The following is a 22,535-nucleotide window of genomic DNA, read 5'->3' on the forward strand; positions in this document are numbered from 1 at the left end:
GTCTCTAATACAATGAAATATTACTTAACCATTAAGTGAAGGAAATTCTGTCATATGTAACAGCATAGATAAAATATGAGGATATTATGATAAATGAAGTAAGTCGGTCACAAAAAGACACCACTGCATGGTTCCAACTAATGTGAGCTATATACAGTATCCAAACACATAAAAACAGAAAGTAGAATTATAGTCATCAGGTATTGTGTGAAAGGGGAAGTGGAAAGTTGCTATTCAGTGGGTATGGAGTTTCAGCCTTCCTAGATGAAAATTTCTAGAGATTTGTTGAATGAGGCGTCCTTATAGATAATTTTATTATACACTTAAAGTTGGTTAAGATGGCAAATTGTGTTATGCACAGTTTTACATTATAAAAGAATGTACGATATTGATAAAAGTCAATAAACTTTTAAATTTGAAGACTTGTGTTAATTAAAAATAGTCAAAACTTATTGATGAATAATCAAATAAAGATATGAAGAAAATATGTATTTAATAAACAAAGGTGAGATTACAGTATTTGTTCTGTTGTGAAACTTACATTTTTCTCGGCTAATGTGGTAAAAACACCCTTGCTTGACAGATAAGATTACCTTGACCTCATTCTTTAGAGAAGCAGTATAGAATCCCAAGAAATAAAACCTCAGTATAGATGACTCATCATTTATTGATGGGCATTTACATTTTCATATTTTGCTCTTACAAATAATGCTGCTTGCTATAGTAATTGCCTTACTCTGCTTCGTCTGGTCTTTAAGCGTGAAATCATTATCACTTGATTCACACCTAAGGCTTTGCTTGCCTTCAAATATGTCCTGCTTAATTCTAGTCCCTTGCTTCACATACCTGCAAAAATGATGGTGTGACACTCCAGGTCTGTGTTTCTCTAATCAGAGTCCTTTGTACTCCTGTTCCCTCTGGCAAAGGTGTCCTTTATAAGCTGCAAGCTCAGGCAGGATTTTAAAAACTCTAAGAGGAGCTACTTTTAGGTCCAGGGTACATAGGAACCCTTTGTTACGGAGGACCTTAACTCTTCCTTTGTAATGCCATTAGCCACCAAAGGGAAGTAGCACAAGGGAGTGCTGTCTAAGAAATTTGTGACCTGTATTGTGTGGATTACAGATGTATAATTAGAATTACACTTTTGAGAGCATCCAAATTCTCATGAGCCATATTCCCTTTTAGAAACTTTCTTCTTAAAATTTTGAAATGTCTCATTTCCTCGCACTTGGCCTCTTCCTTGCTAAAACAGCATAGCTATCTGACTATACTTCACTTATTCCTCATTATATAGCAAAATGCTATAAATACCACTATTAAGGTGACATATTCAACTAATTTGGATTTCTTTTTAATTTTTGTTTTTGTACTAGAGATTAAACCTAGGATTTTACCATTAAACTGCATCCCTATCCCTTTTTACTGTTTTAAATTTTGAAACAGAGACTCAATAAGTTGCTTAGGGCTTCACTAAGTTGCTGAGGCTAACCTCAAATTTTTGATCCTCCTGCCTGAGTTCCCGAGTTTCTGGGATCACAGGCATGTGCCACTGTGCCTGGCTATGTTTAAAAATACTAGCTTTAAAATTCTTAGCCTTTATCAATTGTTTTATATTCTCTATATTTACCTAAGGAGATATACCTAATAATCATTTCTGTGTTAGAGTGTGAGCTACATGAAGGCAGGAATCACATGTGCCTCAATACTCTAGCCCCAGCCCTTGGCAGGGTGCCAGTAACAGAGTACATGGGTTTTAAATAACCATCGAGTGAATTATTATTTACTGATGTTAAGGACAATAATAAAATTGTAATTGTGTTGATTTGAGAAGCATATGCATATGCAATCATATAATATACATAAATGCACATCTAGACCACATCTTATAATTATGTAACCTGAGTGGGGTGATTTCACAGGCAGTGGAGAGGAAGGAATCTCTCCCTCTTGGCCTACTAAATGCTTAAAGCACAAACTTAGAGGCCTGTCCTTTTACTCAAGTTTCATCAGCCTGGCAATCTATAGTTATTCTACAGGGAGACAACACATGGAGCACCATGTTTGGCATGCTTCAGTGTGAAGAGATACCTGGATACCATGATCAGGATTTGTTTATTAAAAATATGTACATCAAGGAAAGAACTTGGGAATTTTTCACCCTTTGGACAAGGGTCCCAGGTTCATCTTGAGAAATGAAAGTTGCTTAAGGAGGTTATGGCCATTTGTATTTACCTGTGAGAATTTATATATAGATTATATATTATATAGATTATAAATTATATATGTATATATAGGTATATATATTAAGATAGTGGCAATCTATCAAACAAAACTGCTTGACAGTTTCAAGCAAACCTTGTGTAACTTTTATGAAACACCTCCAATCAGTTTGTCAGGTAGAATTTCCCAAGCAGTCTTTGATATATATGTATATATAGGTATATATATTAAGATAGTGGCAATCTATCAAACAAAACTTTTAGGAGGTTGTTAATTTTTTGTAGACTTATACATAGTGCTATGAAGGCAATAGAACATTATTAGAAGAACCTCTAGTTCAGGTTTTTAAACATATACATTATTTTAGGAATGGTTAATAGAAAAACCTATTAACTGTAGAGCTTTTACACATACTGTATATATGTTATCCTTCACATAAACCAGTAATGTTATAGAAGAAAAATTTTATAATTATGTACATGGTATATGTGTAAATACTAATGAAGTATTCATGAATAGAAAAAAGTACTTGATTTCCTGCTATTGCCAATAATAAAAGTAATAATAATGATAGCTCCAATTCAGAATTATTTGAATTATTTGCTTGGTACTTTAATTCTTCTAAGTTACCTCATGAGATGATATTATCCCAATGCTCAGATTTGGAAACTCAGTCTTATAGAAATTAACCAATTTAATTATTCAAAATCAATTGACAGGTGGTTAAGTAGCAATGCAATAAAAAATATAACAAGGTATGAACCATAAAAATTCATGATTTTGTTTTGTACTCTTCTACCTCTAATTTTTGTAGAAATTCTCTTAATATAGGATTCCATCTAGCAAAATGAAAAGAAAAAAAATTTAAGTTACTTTTACTTGTTTAATGTCTTGTTCTCAGTGCTGATAGACAAAATTCCTAAAATCTCTATTCTGATTTTTCTCTGGTTTTAAAGAAATACCAGTTTGTGGTTCTTTTAAAACTTTTTATTTTGAACCAATTTCTTTTAAAACAGCTAAAATGTGATTCTATTTACTTTCTTGGAAATGCTCAGTTTTAATAAGTGAAACAGATTATAGAATTCAGTGAATCACTTAGGAAAACTGCTTGACAGTTTCAAGCAAACCTTGTGTAACTTTTATGAAACACCTCCAATCAGTTTGTCAGGTAGAATTTCCCAAGCAGTCTTTTTTAGGTTCCGTTGATTCCATTTTTAGGAGAGCATAACAGTAATAAGGCATTATTCCACCATGTGAGAGTTCTTCTCTTCCCTTTTAATTGAAGGATCAAGTGTTCACATAGGGAGATATCTGCCACATTCAATCATCATCTGGACCTTGGGGGCAGCCCTCAGTTGATATGCATATTGCCATGCTGCACTGGAAAAAAAACAAACAAATATATTTGGAGCATCTATATTCAGTATGCATGTTATTTTATGACACACTAAAGCATTGTTGTTTAATTCTTAGAGTAAACAGAATTCTTCAGTGTAAATAGAGATACCTTGTATTAAATTTACATTGTATTGTACTCATTGAATTTCCTTCCTTATATATGACAACCTATTGAGCACCTTAGGAAATACAATTTGACATAACATGATGAAGAGGCACAAAGATATATACCCCAGTGGATGTGCTTTATGGACAATTATGATTCAGCTTCCCTGTGAAAATTAAACACCTTAAAAATTCCATCATTATGGAAAGAGAAAGGTGATAAACTTGAAACTGCTTACATTAGACAGCCAATGAGCATTAAGTATCCATTTGTGGATTATCCATGGAAGAATTGCATGTATAGAACTGGATTAAATAACCTGGCTCCCCTGTATCACATAGCATAATAAGGTTTTTTTTTTTAAACAGTTCTCAATAATTATTAACACAAAACATTAAGCAAGTAAAAGCACAGAAAATGCAGTGCAGTAAGATACAATAAAATAAATGATATTAATTTTTGCTCTGTTGGGTTTTTTATCTTTTGCCATTCCATACTTCGTTCTCTACTTTTCTTCACTCTGCCCTGTGCCTTACAAGGCTGTAGGAAAAATAGGCATACAGAGCTCTGAAGTTATAACGTTCTATGCACTTTGGAGTCTGAATGTATCAGTGCCTACAAATAGCCCTACCATTCTAGCTGTATGACAATGACCAAGTTACTAAATCTCTCCAAAATCTGTTCTTCTCATCTCTAAAGTGAAAATGAACCTCAGGTCAAGGGGCTTCCTCTCTCCCTGACTTCTTGTTGGCTTGTCCATAGCAGCACCTGCAAAGCATGAGAGGGTGGGAAGAGAATGAAGTGTCAGAACATATTCCCCGTGGTTCCCTTTCTGTATGACTCTGAACAGGGATGTAGTCTACCAAAAGCTGTAATTCCTATCCAATTACCTTTTCCTATAAATCTCTTTTTTAAGGTTCTGGAACCCATTGTTACCCTTTGCCCTACAAATGAAAGGATGTTTATTGGCTCCTAGTCAACTAGTTAGCATGGTCTCCTAGGAGTCAACCATTACTATATGGGGTGATTTATTATTGCCTCTTCATCTCCTTTAACTCTACCCACATCTTTATACATTGCCCCTTTACTAAAATCTCTGTAGTTGTCCATTTGAGTTCCCATCAGTTTTCTTCTGAAACCCTAATGGATTCCTAAATCTCATTTAATCTACCTTTAACACACAGATTTTGGGGCTGCGGTGGGGGAATAATGGGAAAGGTGGAGATAAATTTGAAATGCTTTCTTTCGTTTTAACAGTGTCAGAAAATAAATACATTTTTTAAAACTCCATTTTGTTAAGCTTTGTGTTGGCACAACACACATCTTAAAAGCAAATAAAGAGAGCCATATTCAAAGGTTCTGAAGGCAGATTGTTTATCTAATAAATCCATGATATTTAATTTTTAAGTAGTAATCGACTTGCTGATATCTCAATGAGAGCTTTCCATTTATTATTTTGAAATCCATGTTATAATTTGTCAAATAATGGTTAGTGATATTTTTTCTCTTGATGAAGTTGTTCCATGTGCCAGGTTTGTCTTAAAGATCTGTTGCTCAAATAAAACTTATGCCCCAACCTACTCAGACTGTGTTAGCATCTGCCTCCCATTCCTCATCTCCATTAATTCTTCTATTCCACCTACTTTTTCTTAATAAACTTTACATGCATTTAATGCACTTAAAGCATGTCTTCTCTGTTGCATTATTAGTTTTATGAAGGCAGGAACCAGGACTAATATGATAACTTCTGTATTCCAAGCATATAGTTCAATGCCTGGCACACAGTAGGTGCTCCATAAATACATCTGATGAACTAGAATACTGCTAAAAAACTAATCTACTAAATCTAACAGACTTTTTTTTAAATTTTATGGTGTTTAGATAGTATCTTTCTTTGTATTTTCTGGACTTGATTGGGGTAGGAGAGGAATCTTAAAAAGAGTTAATATACACATATAAGAAACTACTGGCATAACATGCCAGTAAGGAATCCAGACCTGTGAAAAGTTTGTTTTTGATGGATGTACAGACTAGTGTTTACAAAAGACCTGCAGTAAATGGCATAGGTCAAATTAGAAGAGATAGTCTAAGTTTCCCAGATCAAGTAGTTGTTAACCTCACTCTCAAAGAAAGGGTCAACTCTAAATTCTTCCCTTTTATGTGTATAACACATAATTCCTAAAGCATGTTCATATATACTCACTCCATATATATGTAGCTACCTCAGGGCTTATACAAAAAATGTTTATAAATACATTGATGCAGTAATCAAAATATAGAAATGATTTAAATATCTGAATTTTCCCATACCAAAACCAAAGTAACATAGCCATTCTCAACAATGGGGACTAGAACTCACAGATATGTTACACAATAAAAGGTACAAAAACCCCACAGCTTACATAATTTCACTTAATACAAAATATAAAACCATGCAAAACATTATGTTGTTTAGGGATGCAGTCCTAGGAGAAAATAAGACATGGTTCTTCAAATGGCAAATAATCATCTGTCAGGGATTAGAACCATGGATACCTGGCAGATTTCCAGGTTCTTAACAATATTCTTTTTTTAAACTTGAGTGAAGGTTATGTAACATTTTGATTTTTAATTTTATCATTAAAGAAATTTATAGAATTTTTATTTTCTATGTTATGTTTTATTAGATATATAATATATATTTAAAGCACAATGTTCTATATATGATAGACTGAATATTTCAGGGCTAACACATAACTTTTCAACTTTCTAGCTGTATAAGATTGACCAAGCTATTAAAGCTCTCTAAAACCTGTTTTTCTCATTTATGAAGTGAAAATAAAGCTCTGTACCATCAAGAGTGTTTTCCTGATGATTAAATTATTCCTGATAAAAACAGTAATGTGATTATTATTGTTTGAGCATAAACCTTGTCAGACTTACATGTTTGTCTCTTTTTACTGTCTTGGTCCCTTGCAAAAGTGTTTTTGTTTTTTAATGAAGTGTTTTATGTTGATATAATTATAAATTCACATGCAGTTATAAGAAATAACAGAGATCCCACGTGCCCTTTACTCAGATTCCCCCAATGTCAAGACTATAGTACAAGATCTCAATAAGGATTTTGACATTGATACAGTTAAGATATGGAAAAGTTGAATCACAAGACATAGGTTTATTTTTAATTCTCAAATTGAAGTCTCCTTTTTAACCAGTAGTATAAAGATAAGTTAGTTCTTTGGTACCTGGTTTTTATGAGTTTTTCATTGCAAACTCCACAATCTAAAGGAGGAGGCCTTTTTTCTGACTGTTGGCACTGTTTTACCATAATCCAGACTAGCATATCCTAACCCTAATAGTTTTTTGTTGCTGTTTTTTTTTTTTTAATTTTGTTTTGTTTTTCTTAGTGTATACTAAACTATTATGGCTATATATATATATTTTTAGACTTTATCAGGACTAGTACTGAAATGTGGCAGTACCATATCCCTGTCTCAGTCACAACTAGTTACTACATATTCAGGAAAAGATGACTTTTAAAATTATTATTTTAGGTATTTTTAACTCTTATTTTTTCCTACCTCCATAGTTGTCCCAATTCCAGTGGTTTTAGATTTTAGTTTAACTTTTCTGTGTATCATTTCATTATACTTCTGAGTCAGTTCATAAAATATCAATCCTTCTCTTGTATATCATGAAATTCCAACTCCTTTCAGTAGTACTAAAGGCCCCAGCCTTCCTTTGAAGGCTTATTTTATTACTTGACTTTATCCAACTACAATAATAACAGTAAATATCAATATATTCATGATACCTTTACTAAACCTTCACTTTCTTATTTCTATATATTAGTAATACTATTTTCCTCATCAGGAGCATCTTCCTGAATCATAGGCTTTTCTCATTCTACCTTTTATGGCAAACGCAGCTGTACCATATAAAACACCTATAAGAGATTCTATGTCTTTGTGTAGAAGATCTAGCTACTCTAAAGGCATTCTGAAATGCCTTTGCCAGGGTGATTTCTTTCTTCTAGAAGCTCCTGTATTTACCATGACTTAACTATGCCATTAGCCTGGTATAAAGGTTTTTGTGGTATTTATCATTCTTTAACTTTGGTGGTTATTTAGTCACACCTATATTCTATTTACCTCTACTTACTTCTATAAGAGTAGTTCTTATTTCTTATTCTGTAACCCAAAATACCAAGTGTGGTCCCTTGTAGGCAGTTGACTTTCAATAAGTGTGTGTTAATATCTTCTTTATATTTACCTTGATTGTTATTAGGGCATTGCTCTTGAGTTTTTTTTTTTTTTTTTCACTTTATTGTTGCCTGTTTATTTTAATTTTTTAAATTATTTAGCTTTTAATTTTTTACAGACTGCATTTTGATTCATTTTACAAAAATGGGGTACATAATTTCGTTTCTGTGGTTGTACACAATGTAGATTCATACGATTTGTGTAATCATACATGTACATAAGGTAATGATGTCTGTCTCATTCCACCATTTTTCATACCCCCTCCCTCTCATTTTCTTCTACATATTCTAAAGTTCCCCCATTATTCTCTCATTCCCCACCCTCACCCCCATTATATATCATCCTCCACTTATCAGGGAAAACATTCGGGCTTTGGTTTTTCAGGCTTGGCTTATTTCACTTAGCATGATATTCTCCAATTCCATCCATTTATTTGCAAATGCCATAATATAATTCTTCTTTATGGCTGAATAGTATTCCATTGTGTATATATACCAGAGTTTCTTTATCCATTCATCTGTTGAAGGGCATCTAGGTTGGTTCCACAATCTAGCTATTGTGAACTGAGCTGCTATAAACATTGATGTGGCTGTGTTACTGTAGTTTGCTGATTTTAGGTCCTTTGGGTATAAACCAAGGAGTGGGATAACTGGGTCAAAAGGTGGGTCCATTCCAAGTTTTCTGAGGATTCTCCATACTGCTTTCCAGGGTGGCTGCACCAACTTGCAACTCTACCAGCAATGTAAAAGTGTGCCTTTTTTCCCACATCCACGCCAACATCTATTATTGTTTGTGTTCTTGATAAAAGCCATTCTAATTGGAGTAAGATGAAATCTTAGAGTTGTTTTAATTTGCATTTCTCTAATTACTAGAGATGTTGAACACTTTTTCATATATTTATTAATTGCCTGTGTGTCTTTTCTGTATGAGTTTTTGATATAAGATGCATTTAAAAAATTTTAGAAAATTAGTCCAGAAAGATAAAATGGGAGTAGTGACAACAGCAGAATGAGATTTCTGGGTTCCATGCCTGAATTCATATTTGTATGATCTTGGACAATTAATCTTCTAAGGTTTCATTTCCTCATCTTTATAAAATGCAAGTAATAGGGTTATCAATGTTAGTGAGAAGATTCCATGTAAAACATATAATGGATTGATTCCAAGTAAGTGGTCAGTGCACTTTTTAATAATTTTAATTATTTTGTGTTCTGTAGTTTTGAAACTATTTACATCACTTTCAAGAACTTAACCTTTTAATTTCTCCAAAGCCATTCATACATGTCCCGTGTTCCAGTTAAGAAAGAAGTCATCTCTTTGGCTTACAATTAAAATGCCCACTACATTATTTTCATTAGCTTTTTATATTCATTTTAGGAGTCTGAGGTCAATGAAATTTAAAATGTTGTGGTAATAGACTTCTTACTTACTAAATCTAAATGTTTGAATTGAATTATATAGTGTTCCAAACTTTACTGATTTTTTATATTAGAAACTCTGCTAATAAAAATAAGTTATGAAATATCTTGTCCCCATATCTTGATAAGAAATAAAGTGTTCTTTTCAAATGATTCATCTTCTTGTCCATGAATTTACCAGTGGGTTATCTGTGTGTCCTTAATTCAGGATTTCATAGGTAATGGCCTTGACCAAAGCAGATCAGAGGAAATACTTATATTTGTCTCAGGCCCTCTTTTGCAGGGCATATGAGGATACCAGCTCTAAATCACATCAGTATCTCACTTTGACCTGACTTTGAGATCTGGTGATTGACCCTTAAGATCTGGACCAAAGGCAGAAAACACAGAGAGTGCTTTCATCTGCATCACAGCCTACATTAATCCAACTTCCTGTTTCTGGGATAGGCCACTCTCATATTTCTGGTACTTGGCAAAGGCCTTATGGATCACTGATCGTATGTAATGTGACCAGGCAGGAATTTTGTATCATACCTCCCTTACTGTAGAATAAAGAACAAATTGTAGAGGAACATGATACATCAAGATACCTAAGTGGCTATTATCTTTAAGTATGAGATGATGTCAGAATAGACTAGATGACCATGGAAATGAATATGATAGAAATTAATCTGAAATGTAAAGTCTTTGGGACTTGGGGATGGAGGTGGTATAGTGAATGTTATGGAGGGAAGCGTCAAGAATGAATTAGAGGACAAACATATCCAGCGTCCACTGCTTCTACAATTTGGTCCTGCAAGTCATCCCCCAGCCTGTTCTACATTTGCTAGCAAATACTGTTTACCTACAGAATGCTGGGTACCCTGGGGGTGTATGCATGTGTGTGTGTGTGTGTGTGTGTGCGTACACAAAAGATGGACCTCAGTCTCATTAAATTCTCAATGCATCCTGGATCGAAAAAGTTTTGAGCAGGTGAATTAGCTGTCAAAATTCTCAGTTTCAGTCTCAGCTCATTTGCCATCTTACTCATCATATTCTAAGCCCTTTCTCTCAACAACTGTCTGTTCTTTCTATATCTATAGTTCCAGATGTCATTGTTACTGTTTTTCAGCATAGATTGCTAGTGGTTAACTTGTTAGAGTCAGGTAGACCAAAAAAAAAAGTACTTTTGGAGAGACTGTCACTGAGGGAGGTTGCGGATCTTAAAAAGTCTCAAGAAAGAGACTTTTACACCTTTTACCACCTCAAGTGCTAAGGTGGAGTCACTGAGTGATGTTCAGGATAGGAGCATGATGAATACCCTGTCTCTCATCAGTCCCCAAGGCAATACTGAGTTAGAGACTATAGTCTTTGATGTCCACAATCACAGTTTGAGTTTTCACAAAATGATTCAATTATATTCATTATATTCTGCCTGAGAAGACAGGTAAGTATATAGTACTTACTAGAATGATTTTCTTCAAAAACGGTTAAGATTTTTAAAGTTCATATATAAGGGCTGAGATTTAGTTATAATGAAAATTAACTTCTATAAAATATCTCATTTTCCAATATGTCAGATAAATGAGATATTATGCACATAATCCTGGCATAAAAGAAATTCTCTGTTCCTCAATTATGTAAGAAAAGGGAAGTATTGATTTGGGTACTTTCTATTTCTGTTGAAAAGCAGGTCAACCAGATAGCATTTCAAGGGTCTTACTGCTTCTTTAAGAGCTTCTGCAACACATTATTTGCTCATAAGATTTTTTGGCAGGGATTAAATGATTGTTTCACAGAGTGCCTGGCACATAGTAATTTTTTTCATTCTTATTACTGTGATTTTATCTATTTCTCTTCCCTAACTTTCTTATGTGTTAGTTGGTTTTTCATTATGTATCTTTAATTTCATAGCTTTAATTCATTTGTGCTTAGTGTGTCGAGTACTAAGTGGCATTAAATCAAACACTTTCTCTAAGTAGTCTTAGAGTCATCCTAGATGGGCATGCTAGAAATAAAGGAGACCAGATGCTGGCAGTCATGCCATTTTGTGAGGCCATAAGTGATATATAATAGTTAAAGAAAAAATTTCCCCAAAAAAGTTGGACATAAAAGAAATGTACTTAAAAAGATAAACTGTAAAAAGTTACCTTCAAAAAAGAAAATGGGCTGTAGAAATAGCCCTATTAAGAGCATTAACATTTTTTAAGAAAAACTTAAATCTTTAGAAGATGTATTGATCAAAAACTAATTGGTGAAAGAAAAAAGTGTGCTAAGTATTTAAGACAGAGGAAATTTTATATAAGAAGTTGAATTATTTTACTTTTGCTGGTGATTGAACCCAGAGCCTTGTGCCTGCTAAGCACACACTCTACCACTGAGCTATCCCAAGGCTTCAGGAGTTGGATATTTTATATAAAGAGTTGGTTCAAAAGAGGTTGAAAGGGCTAGGAGAACAAAAGAGAAAAGATAGCAGGAACTGGTTCATGAAGAATGATTGACAGGGCTGCTGCTCCCTGCTGTATTTGCTGATCTGTTACTTGAACTGTCATGGGATACTGGCCCATCCAGAGCTGAAACCCCAAAAACATTCTACTCCTGAAGAGACTACCAGTGCAGAAGGGATGCTTCTGCTGTCTGGATGCTCGAGGCTGCTGTTGCTCTCCCTTTCTCCTGAAACAGTCAGCAAAGTCCACAGTTCTTGAAGCTAGAAACTGGACATTTTCTCCCTATTGCTTTCCCCATACCACTAAGCCACCTCTGGCAGAACCTAACAGAAAGCCAGTGAGCAAAATAACTGGAAATGTAGTCCACAGACCTGCAGGCTCAGTAGTGCAGAGCAGAGCAGTGTAGATGGGGGCTGTGTACATAAGAAAAATAACCATCTCAATGCCTCTGACTTCATACCCATGCTTTACTTTCTCCACCTGCCACCAATGCAGTAATCACTCTGCTTCTGCCTCACGTGATCCTACCATGCTTTGTATGAATGAAGATGCTGTCACTCTTGGTCACCGTGTTGATGTCTGGGAGATGCTTATCCCCCATTTGGTACAGACATACCCACCTGGATATTCAGCAACTTAAAAATTAAACTGTAAATTAACACTCACTAACTTACATTACATAAATCAATAGGGAAAAGGAGGAAAGAAATTTGGTTATCACATACAAATCTCTATTTAATAAGAAGTGAAACATGAGAGAGCACCTACCATTTTTCTTTCTATAACTAGTTGTAAAGTCATAGTTGATATTTATATTTCCTTTTGGTCTTAGCTAGTAGCTCATTTGTTTGGGATTGTTTGCCTAGTGAGTTGCTGAGACTTTTATCACTAAAAGGCCTATGTCCTTTGTGGTCTTGTCTTTGTTAGGCTTCTGTAGACTTACTTTCAATACTTACATAATTGGATCTTGTCATATAAAGAGATGCCCTTGAGGATGTCCTGAGTGTCAGCATGCAGGGCGATGCCTGCTTTTCCTTTCATATAGTTTCTTTCTATTTGCCTATTAGAATAGTTTCATGAAGTTTCCAAATGGACAGATAATATTCTCAAGTTCTAATTTGGTAGTATCTTTCTACAATCCAGGATATGAACATTCCTCTGTGTGCATAGAGAAAGCAAAAACATTTTGTGTAAGTGATTAAGTATGATGGAAAAAGCATGCTGACTTCTTCCCCTTGCTTCCCATTGCCATCTCTCCTCCCCATAGAAAAACCAGCATCAAATACTGGTACCTAGTTCATAGTCTATGCAGCATCCTATAGGAATCCACATCCACAGGGTGTTTCCACTCAGCTTGTCCTGTGATGTGGACTCCAGTAGGCTGTCAGGTTATAGGTTAATGAGGATTATTGTAAGACAAGCAATAAGAGCTATCTTATCTCTGAAGTGATGATGGACGAAGGTTAGATGTACTCAGGAAATTCACAAGGTCAAATTTTTGTGTCTATAAAGTTTAGAGTCAGACTTCCTAGAAGCCAACTATCAGGAACTTCCTTGATAACCTTGACTTGGCTAGAGTCATGTTTTAAAATTCTCTGTCTGAGCTATTCTTTAGTACTATCTTTTTAGTTCTCTTTTTAGGTTTAGAGGTTATTTCATTTTCTAACAGTCATAAATTATCACCCTGTATTGAATACTGATATTTTTTACTCTGCATGCTAATTAATTTATTTACTCAGTCAATATTTATTATGTGCCTACTTGTTTTAGACCTGATGCTAAGCTGTAGAAATATCCAAGTTGGGAAGAGCCACAATTGCTTTGGGACCCTAAAGTCTATTGTGGGGAATCAATCAATTAAATAAGGAATAATACTAATAATGTGATAAATGGATAAATGCTATGGTAGAGCTGTGCCATGTGCTATGGAAGAAGTAGCCAACTCCAGTCCTGGGGAAAGACTATCTGACAAAGGAACATTTAAGATAATTCCTGAGGAACACACTCGGGGAGGCCACTATAAATTACCTTCATTTTGAAAGTAGTTCTAATTAAGCATGGACTTGAAGTTTTGTTTCCCATAGTTTAATGTTTGGTAACGATTTCATTCAGCTATTTCACAGCTAAACATCTCGAAATTTCTCCCACCAATTCCAAAAAACTCAAAACACTTCTGATCCACATGGTTGGGTTAGTCACAGCAATGACCCCACTTCTCAGTATCAATTTCTGTATTAGTCAGAGTTCTCTAGAGGAACAGAATCAACAGGAAGTATGATAATAAAAAGGGATTTATTAGTTTGGCTTATGCGACCAGAAGCTGGATAGTCCACAATAGTTGTCTGCAGGCTGGAAAGTTGGAAGAACAAGGAAACAGATGCACATGCAAACTTGATTCTTCTTGAACGGGTTCTTGATTGCTACTGGTATCACCTAAGGATATCAGACTCTGGCTTCTTCACTCTTCTGAAGCAGACTCTGCCCGTGATTCTCCAAGGAGTTTCCAGAAGCCTTCAGTCTGGGACTAGGGTAGCACCGTTGATGCCTCTTGTTCTGGGGCTTCAGCCTCTTGGACTGTGGCTACTGTTTCTTCCAGCTCTCAAGCCTGCAGATGGCTATTGTGGACTATCCAGCTTCTGATAACATAAGTCAATCTAATAAATCCCTTTTTATTATCATACTTCCTGTTGATTCTGTTCCTCTAAAAAACACTGACTAATACAGAAACTTTGGGAATTCATGTTCCTTATAAACATAGACCCTTGGTTGTTCTGATCCTTATCTTCCTTTCATGGAAATATTTCAGTTGAGTAAGTAAAACAATTATATTAAATAACCATTTAAATTTATCATGTATCTAATAGTTTGATTCCAAGTAAATATGATTTTCCTTCTGAAATAATTTTAATTGATCATTAAAACCAGCACATCATAGTTTCTCTAACCCATTCATGAATGTAATTTGTACAATTAACTCAAGGTTTAACATGTAGGTCACTTAATGCTACTGAGAAGAAGTACTTTGGAGTCTAAATATCTAGATTCAAATCCTGACTCAAATGCTTACCTGCTGTGTGACCTTTAGCAAGTTACCTAAACTGTGTACCTCAGTTTCCTCACCTATAAAATGGTGGCAGTAATACTGCCTCTATTATAGAAAGGCTGTGATGTGAAGGATAAGAAGTCTCGGTGTATAACAGAAGTTTAGGACAGTGCTGATGCACTGGGAGTAATATATTATGTAATAACAAATAAGATCACTTTACTTCTCAAGTACATCTATTAAGAATATATTTCAGAAAGAAATAAATATCGTTAATGTACTCCATTTATTCATTTTTTGATCTGGAACATAAATGACAGCATGAAGATGATGCAGTAGATTCTCTAACTGGAACTATAGGGCTGTGTTTCTGCCTCTATGATAATTGGCTTAACAATCTGATGTTGAAGGGTAAAATTTGCTTTATCCTTTAGAAAAAGACAGGGTTTAGCCAAGGAAGATACCAGGCAATAGTCAGTGACTCTATGAAACTGGAAATCATATCAAGAAGTGCTTGCTTTCATAAGACATTCTTCTTTGTTGTCTAGTGGTCATACTAAAAGTCAATTATTATCTTCCCAGGTGTTATCACAAGTTATGGATTATATCTAGATGGTATTTTAATTCACAATTCCTCAGAACTCAGCTGTCATGCTTATGGATTTGCTCCCGGGAGCTTACATTCCTTCAGAGTCCAAGCATGTACTGCCAAAGGTTGTGCTCTGGGCCCACTGGTGAGTATATGAGTTTGTATCATGAAATGTATCAAATGTCAATTGACACTGAATATCAAGGAAGAAATAAGAGGTGGTGACTTACTCTCTGCATGGGTATCCTTTCCAGCATGATGGGAGATTTTCTTTCTTATATAAGATCATTTAAGGGTTATTAGTATTTTGACTGGGAATGTCGCTTAGTGTAGAGAACTCACCTAGCATGCACCAGACTCTAGGTTCTATCCCCAGGACCACACACACACACACACACACACACACACACACACACAAGAGTTAGTAAGATTTTATATTCAACATAAATTTTGAGACTGCACACAGTTCTAGGGAAGGACAGCATATACATTTTACTGAAAGAAAGGTAAATTGGTTGGTTTAGCAGACTTACATAAAATTTTGTGTAATTTAGTGGCATGTGTAAGGTAGATATTTTTCTTCCTAATAATGACTCAAAATTAAGGTTTTTTTTAGTATTAAAAAGTGAAAATTAAAAATTTGTAATTTCCATGTGGGACAACTCTGCTCCCCAATAATTGGGTTAATTAATTGAAAAGTTGAGTTTATCCCATATCTTATAATAAAATATTTGTATTTCAATGATGTGACATAGTTTCATAAGAACAGTATTTAAAAGTACATTAATATCAGTTCTTCATATCCACATTTCAGAAAACTACAATGTATATCTACATTTCATTAGGAGTGAAGAACTTGACAAAATTGTGCTTTTCATTTCTAATATAATTATTTGAATCCAATTAATAATGCACAATTGTCATATTCTAGCATAGCATTGCATAGTTTTAAGACATCACAGTATACTTTTATGTTTCTTTTGATTAATTAGATTTAGCTTCTTTTAAGGGAACCACTCATTAGTTTTAGATTTTTTTGGCAATGTTTGCTAATTCCCTATCATTTTAATGCACTCTGTCTTCATTGAAGAGTGTATTATATAAATATTACCTTGAAAAACAGCTCTATGGTTTAATTTTTTGCTTCCTTATTTTTGATCACGCCTCCCATTTCATTTCAGAGATTGGTTGCTTTCCAAGCAGCTAACATCATCCATCGGTGGAGCTGAGCTGTGGTCTTTATTGCCATTAAGCATTTTATAGCCCAGATTCCTCTGATGGATACTTACCCTTAAAAGCAGGAATGGCAATAGGCCAGCTTTTGCTCTCCATTCAAAAAAAGAAAAAGGAACAAAAGAACACTTCATGGAAGCTTGAAATATACATGTTTTCTAAATACAAATTGCAAATTGGGGTTCTGGCTACTAAATTGACTCCCACATCATCTCCTGATGTCTTAGGAACTTTAAACAAGGGGGACTCAGTTATTGATCTGTGTCCTGTGCAGATAGTAGGTGATGCTAACCTTAAGAAATCAAATGCCACAGTATCCTGATGAGAAGGGGAAAAACAGAATTGGATTGTAAAACCTACTCTGCCATGGCCTTGTCCATTGTAGACTCAATCCTGACTTACAGCATAGTGATTTTTCTCACCATGGGACTTTTCTTTATCCTGTAGTCAGTATGCAAACACTTTTCTCTAGTCAATGATCCATCTCTAATCACTGGGATTGAACAACAATGTCTTCATTTAGAACAAGTCAACTATACACTGCCAAGAAGTTAAAACTCCTGGTCTTCAATTGGTTTCTGAAATCATTTTGTGCCAATAACAATATGCATTATGTCCCTGGAAATTATATAGTTGATTATTCTGCACAGCCCTGGAAATCCACCATCATCCTAAAGAATATTACATATCCAGTTCCTTTGTGTTGATTTTTTTTAATGTGTCCTTACTGATTTAAGAAATCTATGAATCAGTCTTCAGAGCCAGAGTTTCCTATCATTAAATGATAATGTGATATTCAAAAAGATTCATCCAAACATAGCAGTAGAGTATGTATTTCTCCTAAAGATATTCTTTAAAGCCCAGTGTAATAGCATTTTAAATGAAAATTTCATTGACACAAAAAATTTTCATTTTTATTCTTAATTTGTTTGCTTATAGAAATCAAAGAATAAAATATTTTGAGTCTAATTTTTATTCACCATATAATAATAGTCATTAATAATAATTTTTGCTTTTTAGAGGAAGTTTGTTTATTTTACATCTTCTACCTATTTAATACCATTGTTATCCAAGCATACAGGGAAATACTGTTCAATATTTTCTATAATAGATATATACTGTCTAAAGTGGTAGAGTTCACTATCAAAACTGGCAAGTTGATAACATAATTTTTAAAAATAGTAAAAAAAAGTGGGGGAGACAAATTTAGTAAAATAGAATATTTTAAAGGCCAAACATATAATTTGATAATAAATTATATGTTCTTATCATTTTAGTGTTTTATTAGTTCAATAGGCTTTGCTTGCCTGGACTGACCAAAGTTAACTGTTAGTGGTGGTTCAGGTAGAATTACTATGGACTTACATGATTCTCTTGTGGTTTTTTTCATTTCTTGCCCATTTAAATTGTAAATTTGTCATTTGAAGAATCTAATGTAAAAAAAATAGTTTGTAATGCATTGGATTCTATTTTAAAGATGCTATTGTGCATTGTCAAATTAAATCCACCAAACAGGTTTTTATTAATGTTTGAAACAATGAACAAATTGACATAGAATGCAATAGCAAAGGACTTTTAAAAATGTTTTCAATTGTTTTAGAAACTTTTCACATTTCAGGAAATCACTTTGCTCCCTCCCCACCATAGTGGGTCCTAGTTCTGAAAATTTTATAACTGGGTCTGGCCTTGTAACATTCACTGGATCCATTTTCTAGGGGTCATCTTAAAGACGAGTTGCAAAGCTGCAGGTCACTACTATACAATATGGTTAAAAAGCTGCCTTGGTTTATCAGTGATGACCTGCTTACACAGGCAGACACACACTCAGAAATGCACACACACATTCATTTTTGCAGAGATGGAAATCAATTTGCTATTTGAACATCTAAACCTTTTTTATTTTTTTCTGGTACTAGGAATTGAACTCAGGACCTTGCACATGATAGGCAAGCACTGAGTTACATCTTCAATTCTTTTTTAAATTTTATTTTGAGACAGGGTCTTCCTAAATTGCCCAGACCAACCTTGAACTTGTGCTCCTCCTGCCATAGCCTCACAGGTAGCTGGGATTATAGGCATGAACCTCCATGCCCAGCAGTATCTAAATCTTAATGGTAATGTATGTTATAGTCGAGAAACTATCATATGGAAAACTGCTCAAAACCTGTTATTCCTTGATAAGCACACTGATTTTACTAAGCCACAGATTTCTCAACTATTATAAAGAGAATCAATGCCTACATTAAAAGGAATTGCTATTAAAAAAATGAAATATTTATACAAGAATTTCTGAAAAATGGGATGACTTTCATTAGTGATGAAATTATTATTAAAATGTTTGTTTTTATTACTCATTGGCTCTTGAATACTTTTTCTGTGTCAAGGGAGGTTTCCAGGTCAAAGCCAAGTACCTGTTTCTTAAAGCAAAGTAGATAAATGAAAGCATAAAATAAAGAAAAGTCCAGTCAGAGCAAAATAATACAATTGCCAAATTTAATTTCAAGTAAAAGCTGGAGTATCTATTCAGATACTTAAGGTAAAAAATTAAAAATACATATTTTGAACTAACCAGTTATTTGTGTATATTACAAGTATCTGGAATCACCCTTAATTATTCAACTTTTTGATTCTCATTTTATTTGGAACACTTGAAAAATTATTGTCTATACAATAATTTCAACCATACATGTAGACATAATGAAACTGACTGTATTATTATGAAATATTAAAATGATAAAAGCATATTTTTAATCTAGTTTCTTTATCACTTTTTGTATATAGCTATTAGACTTTAAAAAATTTTTGAGTAGGAATCATAGATCTAAAAAACCCCATAGTTATTCTCTGATGAAAATAAAATATCCTGTGGCCTCATACTTATTAAAAATTAACACTCTGTCTTTTTCACATTTATTTTCATAATTGGGAAAGTGTTTTCATCTTAACAAATAAAGCTTCATAATTGAGAATATTTGCTTGCCTAAGAATTTTATGTTTGATCACCTTCTTGTAAAGCATGAGCCTGTCTGCTTTAAGAGTAAGGTCAAAATCATCAACATATTTAATAAATTGTGAAAGGTCAAATATTTGTAAGTGTTGCTTATGAATTTGTGGTTATTAGTTTACTAAGTTTAAGCCAGTGAAATTGATCAAATGTACCTGTACGAATGTGTCACAAATCCCACTATTACATATTATTATGCACCAATACAAATTATTAAAAATGATCAAAATATATGACTGGTGGGATTCTATATCATGTATAACCAGAAGAATGAGAAATTATACTCCATTATATATGATGTATCAAAGTGCATTCTACTGTCATGTATTACTAATCAAAACAAATTTTAAAAATTTTAAAAAATCTTTTAACCTTTCTATTCTTTCTTCAAATTCATCTTCCTGTGGTCACTTAGGCATTTTACTTATTTAGATATCAAAATCTTTCTGACCCTGTTCAGTTTAAAATTACTCTCTACTAAGTCCTTCTCTTGAAACGATTCATCTTTTGCTGTTTTCTGTATAGGCTGGTTAATACTTTATCGGCTTCTTTTGTGGTTAGACATTAGAGAGGGAGTCACTCAGAAGCATTTATCTCTTAACATCAGCATGATGCCATCTTTACATACCTAACAGGGACATCGCTCAGAGATTAAATTTGTGTGTGTGTTTGTGTGTGTGTGTGTGTGTGTGTGTGTGTGTGAGAGAGAGAGAGAGAGAGAGAGAGAGAGAGAGAGAGAGAGAGAGATACTTCTTATGGCTTTTGTCAAAAAGGAGTCTATTGCTTATGAACTTATGAAAACAGACTATGCATTTCTTCTCTTTTGCAATCACACAGAAATTATTTTTAAGCAGTTCTAAAATAGTTTATGGTGATGCACAGCCGTAGGCACAATCACAGTGTGAGCAGATCCACATAGTCTCGAAATCACAAACAACTACCTTGGTCAGGAGCTCAAATTCTAAGCTTTAACAGCAGGAGGAAGAAAACATGAGGTATGCTTTGATCCTGCTGACAAAATGAGGTATTCAGACAAGATGCTACTGTCAAAATAGTTTACTTCACAGCAAAAAGAAATTCTTTGAAGAAATATGCTCAAAGCGAAGCATGTACTTATTTTATTTGCAAACAAAAATAAATCTTTTTATACTCACAGGTGGAAAATCGAACTCTAGAAGCTCCTCCTGAAGGAACAGTAAATGTGTTTGTCAAAACAGAGGGATCCCGGAAAGCCCACGTGAGATGGGAAGCACCTTTTCGTCCCAATGGAAACTTAACATACTCAGTCCTTTTTACTGGGATTTTCTATGTAGATCAAGGTAATTTGTGTGTTGTTTTTAAACTTTAAACAACATTAGAAAACAGTTTGTTTTCATTTGAAATCTTTCTTTGGGCCACAGAGTTTGATTTCTTTATTTTTTCCTAATAATAACCAATACTGATAAGCCAGGGTGGCACTTCTCAGTGTGTGGTCCCCAGAGCAGCAGCAATAGCCAGGCTTGACAAATTGCTGGAAATGTTAATTCTCAGGTCCCAGCCCCTACTTACAGAATCAGAGAGGCAGGATGCAGCAATCTGTGTTCTAACCTATCTTTTGGGTAGTTATGGTGCATGCTCTAATTTGAGAAGGATCAATCTGGTGTACAGTCATCTCCCCTCATCCACGGATTTACTTTCCGTTGGTTCAGTTGCCTGCTGTCAACCACAGTCCAAAAATATTAAATAGAAAATTCCACAGAAACTACATTCACATTATTTTTATTATAGGGTATTGTTATAATTGTTCTATTTTAGTATTATTGTGATTAAAATCTTACTAGACCTAATGTATAAATTAAACTTTATCATAGACTTGTAGGTATAGAAAAAAAACAGCATTTATAGTATTACATACTACCTGCACTTTCAGGTTAAGGAGGTATGCTGTGTATTCTTCCCTGGCCTAAAATATGCTTCAAACTTAAAATACTGCTTACGAAAAAAAATAAGTTTTAATTTTTCATTCCATCTTAAGTAAGCTACTTTTGTGACAGTTTTAATATTTTTAGCTAAGTTGGTAATACAGATATGTGCTCTAATAAACTGACTAAACTTAAGTTAGTCATGCATGGGGTTCCTTGTAAGAACTATTAAAAACTACCCAATTCAGTAAATAAGGTGCTCTTATTTTAAGCAATCCCTGCCATAGCGAAATGCAGGCATATGTTTTACTAGATACCATTACTTTTTATTTTTATTAAGTGTTTTCTTTTATCATTTTTCTTAAGTGATCATGTTGTTTTTCTAGGAGATGTTTTCAGTGTTGCTTTTTAATTTAGTAGCAAATATACAATATCATGCATATAGTCACATGGGTTATCAACAAGAAAATAATATTTCTCAGATTTCAAAAGTTTCTTTGTTTCTTTGTTTCTCTCTTACTATGTGAAAGCTAGAACATCCTCAAAGTGTGAAACAAGGTGAGAAAAGAAAGCACGGCTTTCAAAATTTGAGGAGAGTGTTCTTGTTTTCCTACCATGTTGGCAAGCAAGTGCACAATGAATGAGTGAAGCGTGTGTCAGAGTTGGAGCTGATCCCCTCAAAGATTGGTGTGTCCCTTTTTTATGCAATCAGGGCTTTGATGTATTCTGCTGTGAAGCACTTGTAAGATTATGAGGTGAAGGAGTGATGATCGATTTGAAAAAAGAAGCAACATTTAGGCTGGACCCGTGACAGCCCAGCTATTTCCGCCAAGGCAGCTGGGTGAATAATGCAAGAGCCATATTCCCCCTTGTGTTTAATCTTGCATTGTTTTTGCAGAGAAAATTTCTGCTTGCCTTCTAAGTCATGTCATCTTTGGTTGTCATCCCGTCTCTCA

At 34.2% G+C, this 22,535-nt stretch overlaps 1 protein-coding gene across 1 annotated transcript in view; it reads left to right on the forward strand.

Annotated features, from left to right (window-relative positions):
* The window catches only part of Ush2a (usherin), a 746,720-nt gene that overhangs the window by 419,850 nt on the left and 304,335 nt on the right, over positions 1 to 22,535 (forward strand). The window contains exons 35-36 of the mRNA XM_047521110.1: positions 15,435 to 15,586; positions 20,835 to 20,997. Coding sequence (XP_047377066.1) covers positions 15,435 to 15,586; positions 20,835 to 20,997 — 315 coding nt within the window. The remainder of the gene's footprint in view (positions 1 to 15,434; positions 15,587 to 20,834; positions 20,998 to 22,535) is intronic.

Source organism: Sciurus carolinensis, chromosome 12 (genome assembly GCF_902686445.1).
Source record: "Sciurus carolinensis chromosome 12, mSciCar1.2, whole genome shotgun sequence".
Lineage (NCBI taxonomy): Eukaryota > Metazoa > Chordata > Mammalia > Rodentia > Sciuridae > Sciurus > Sciurus carolinensis.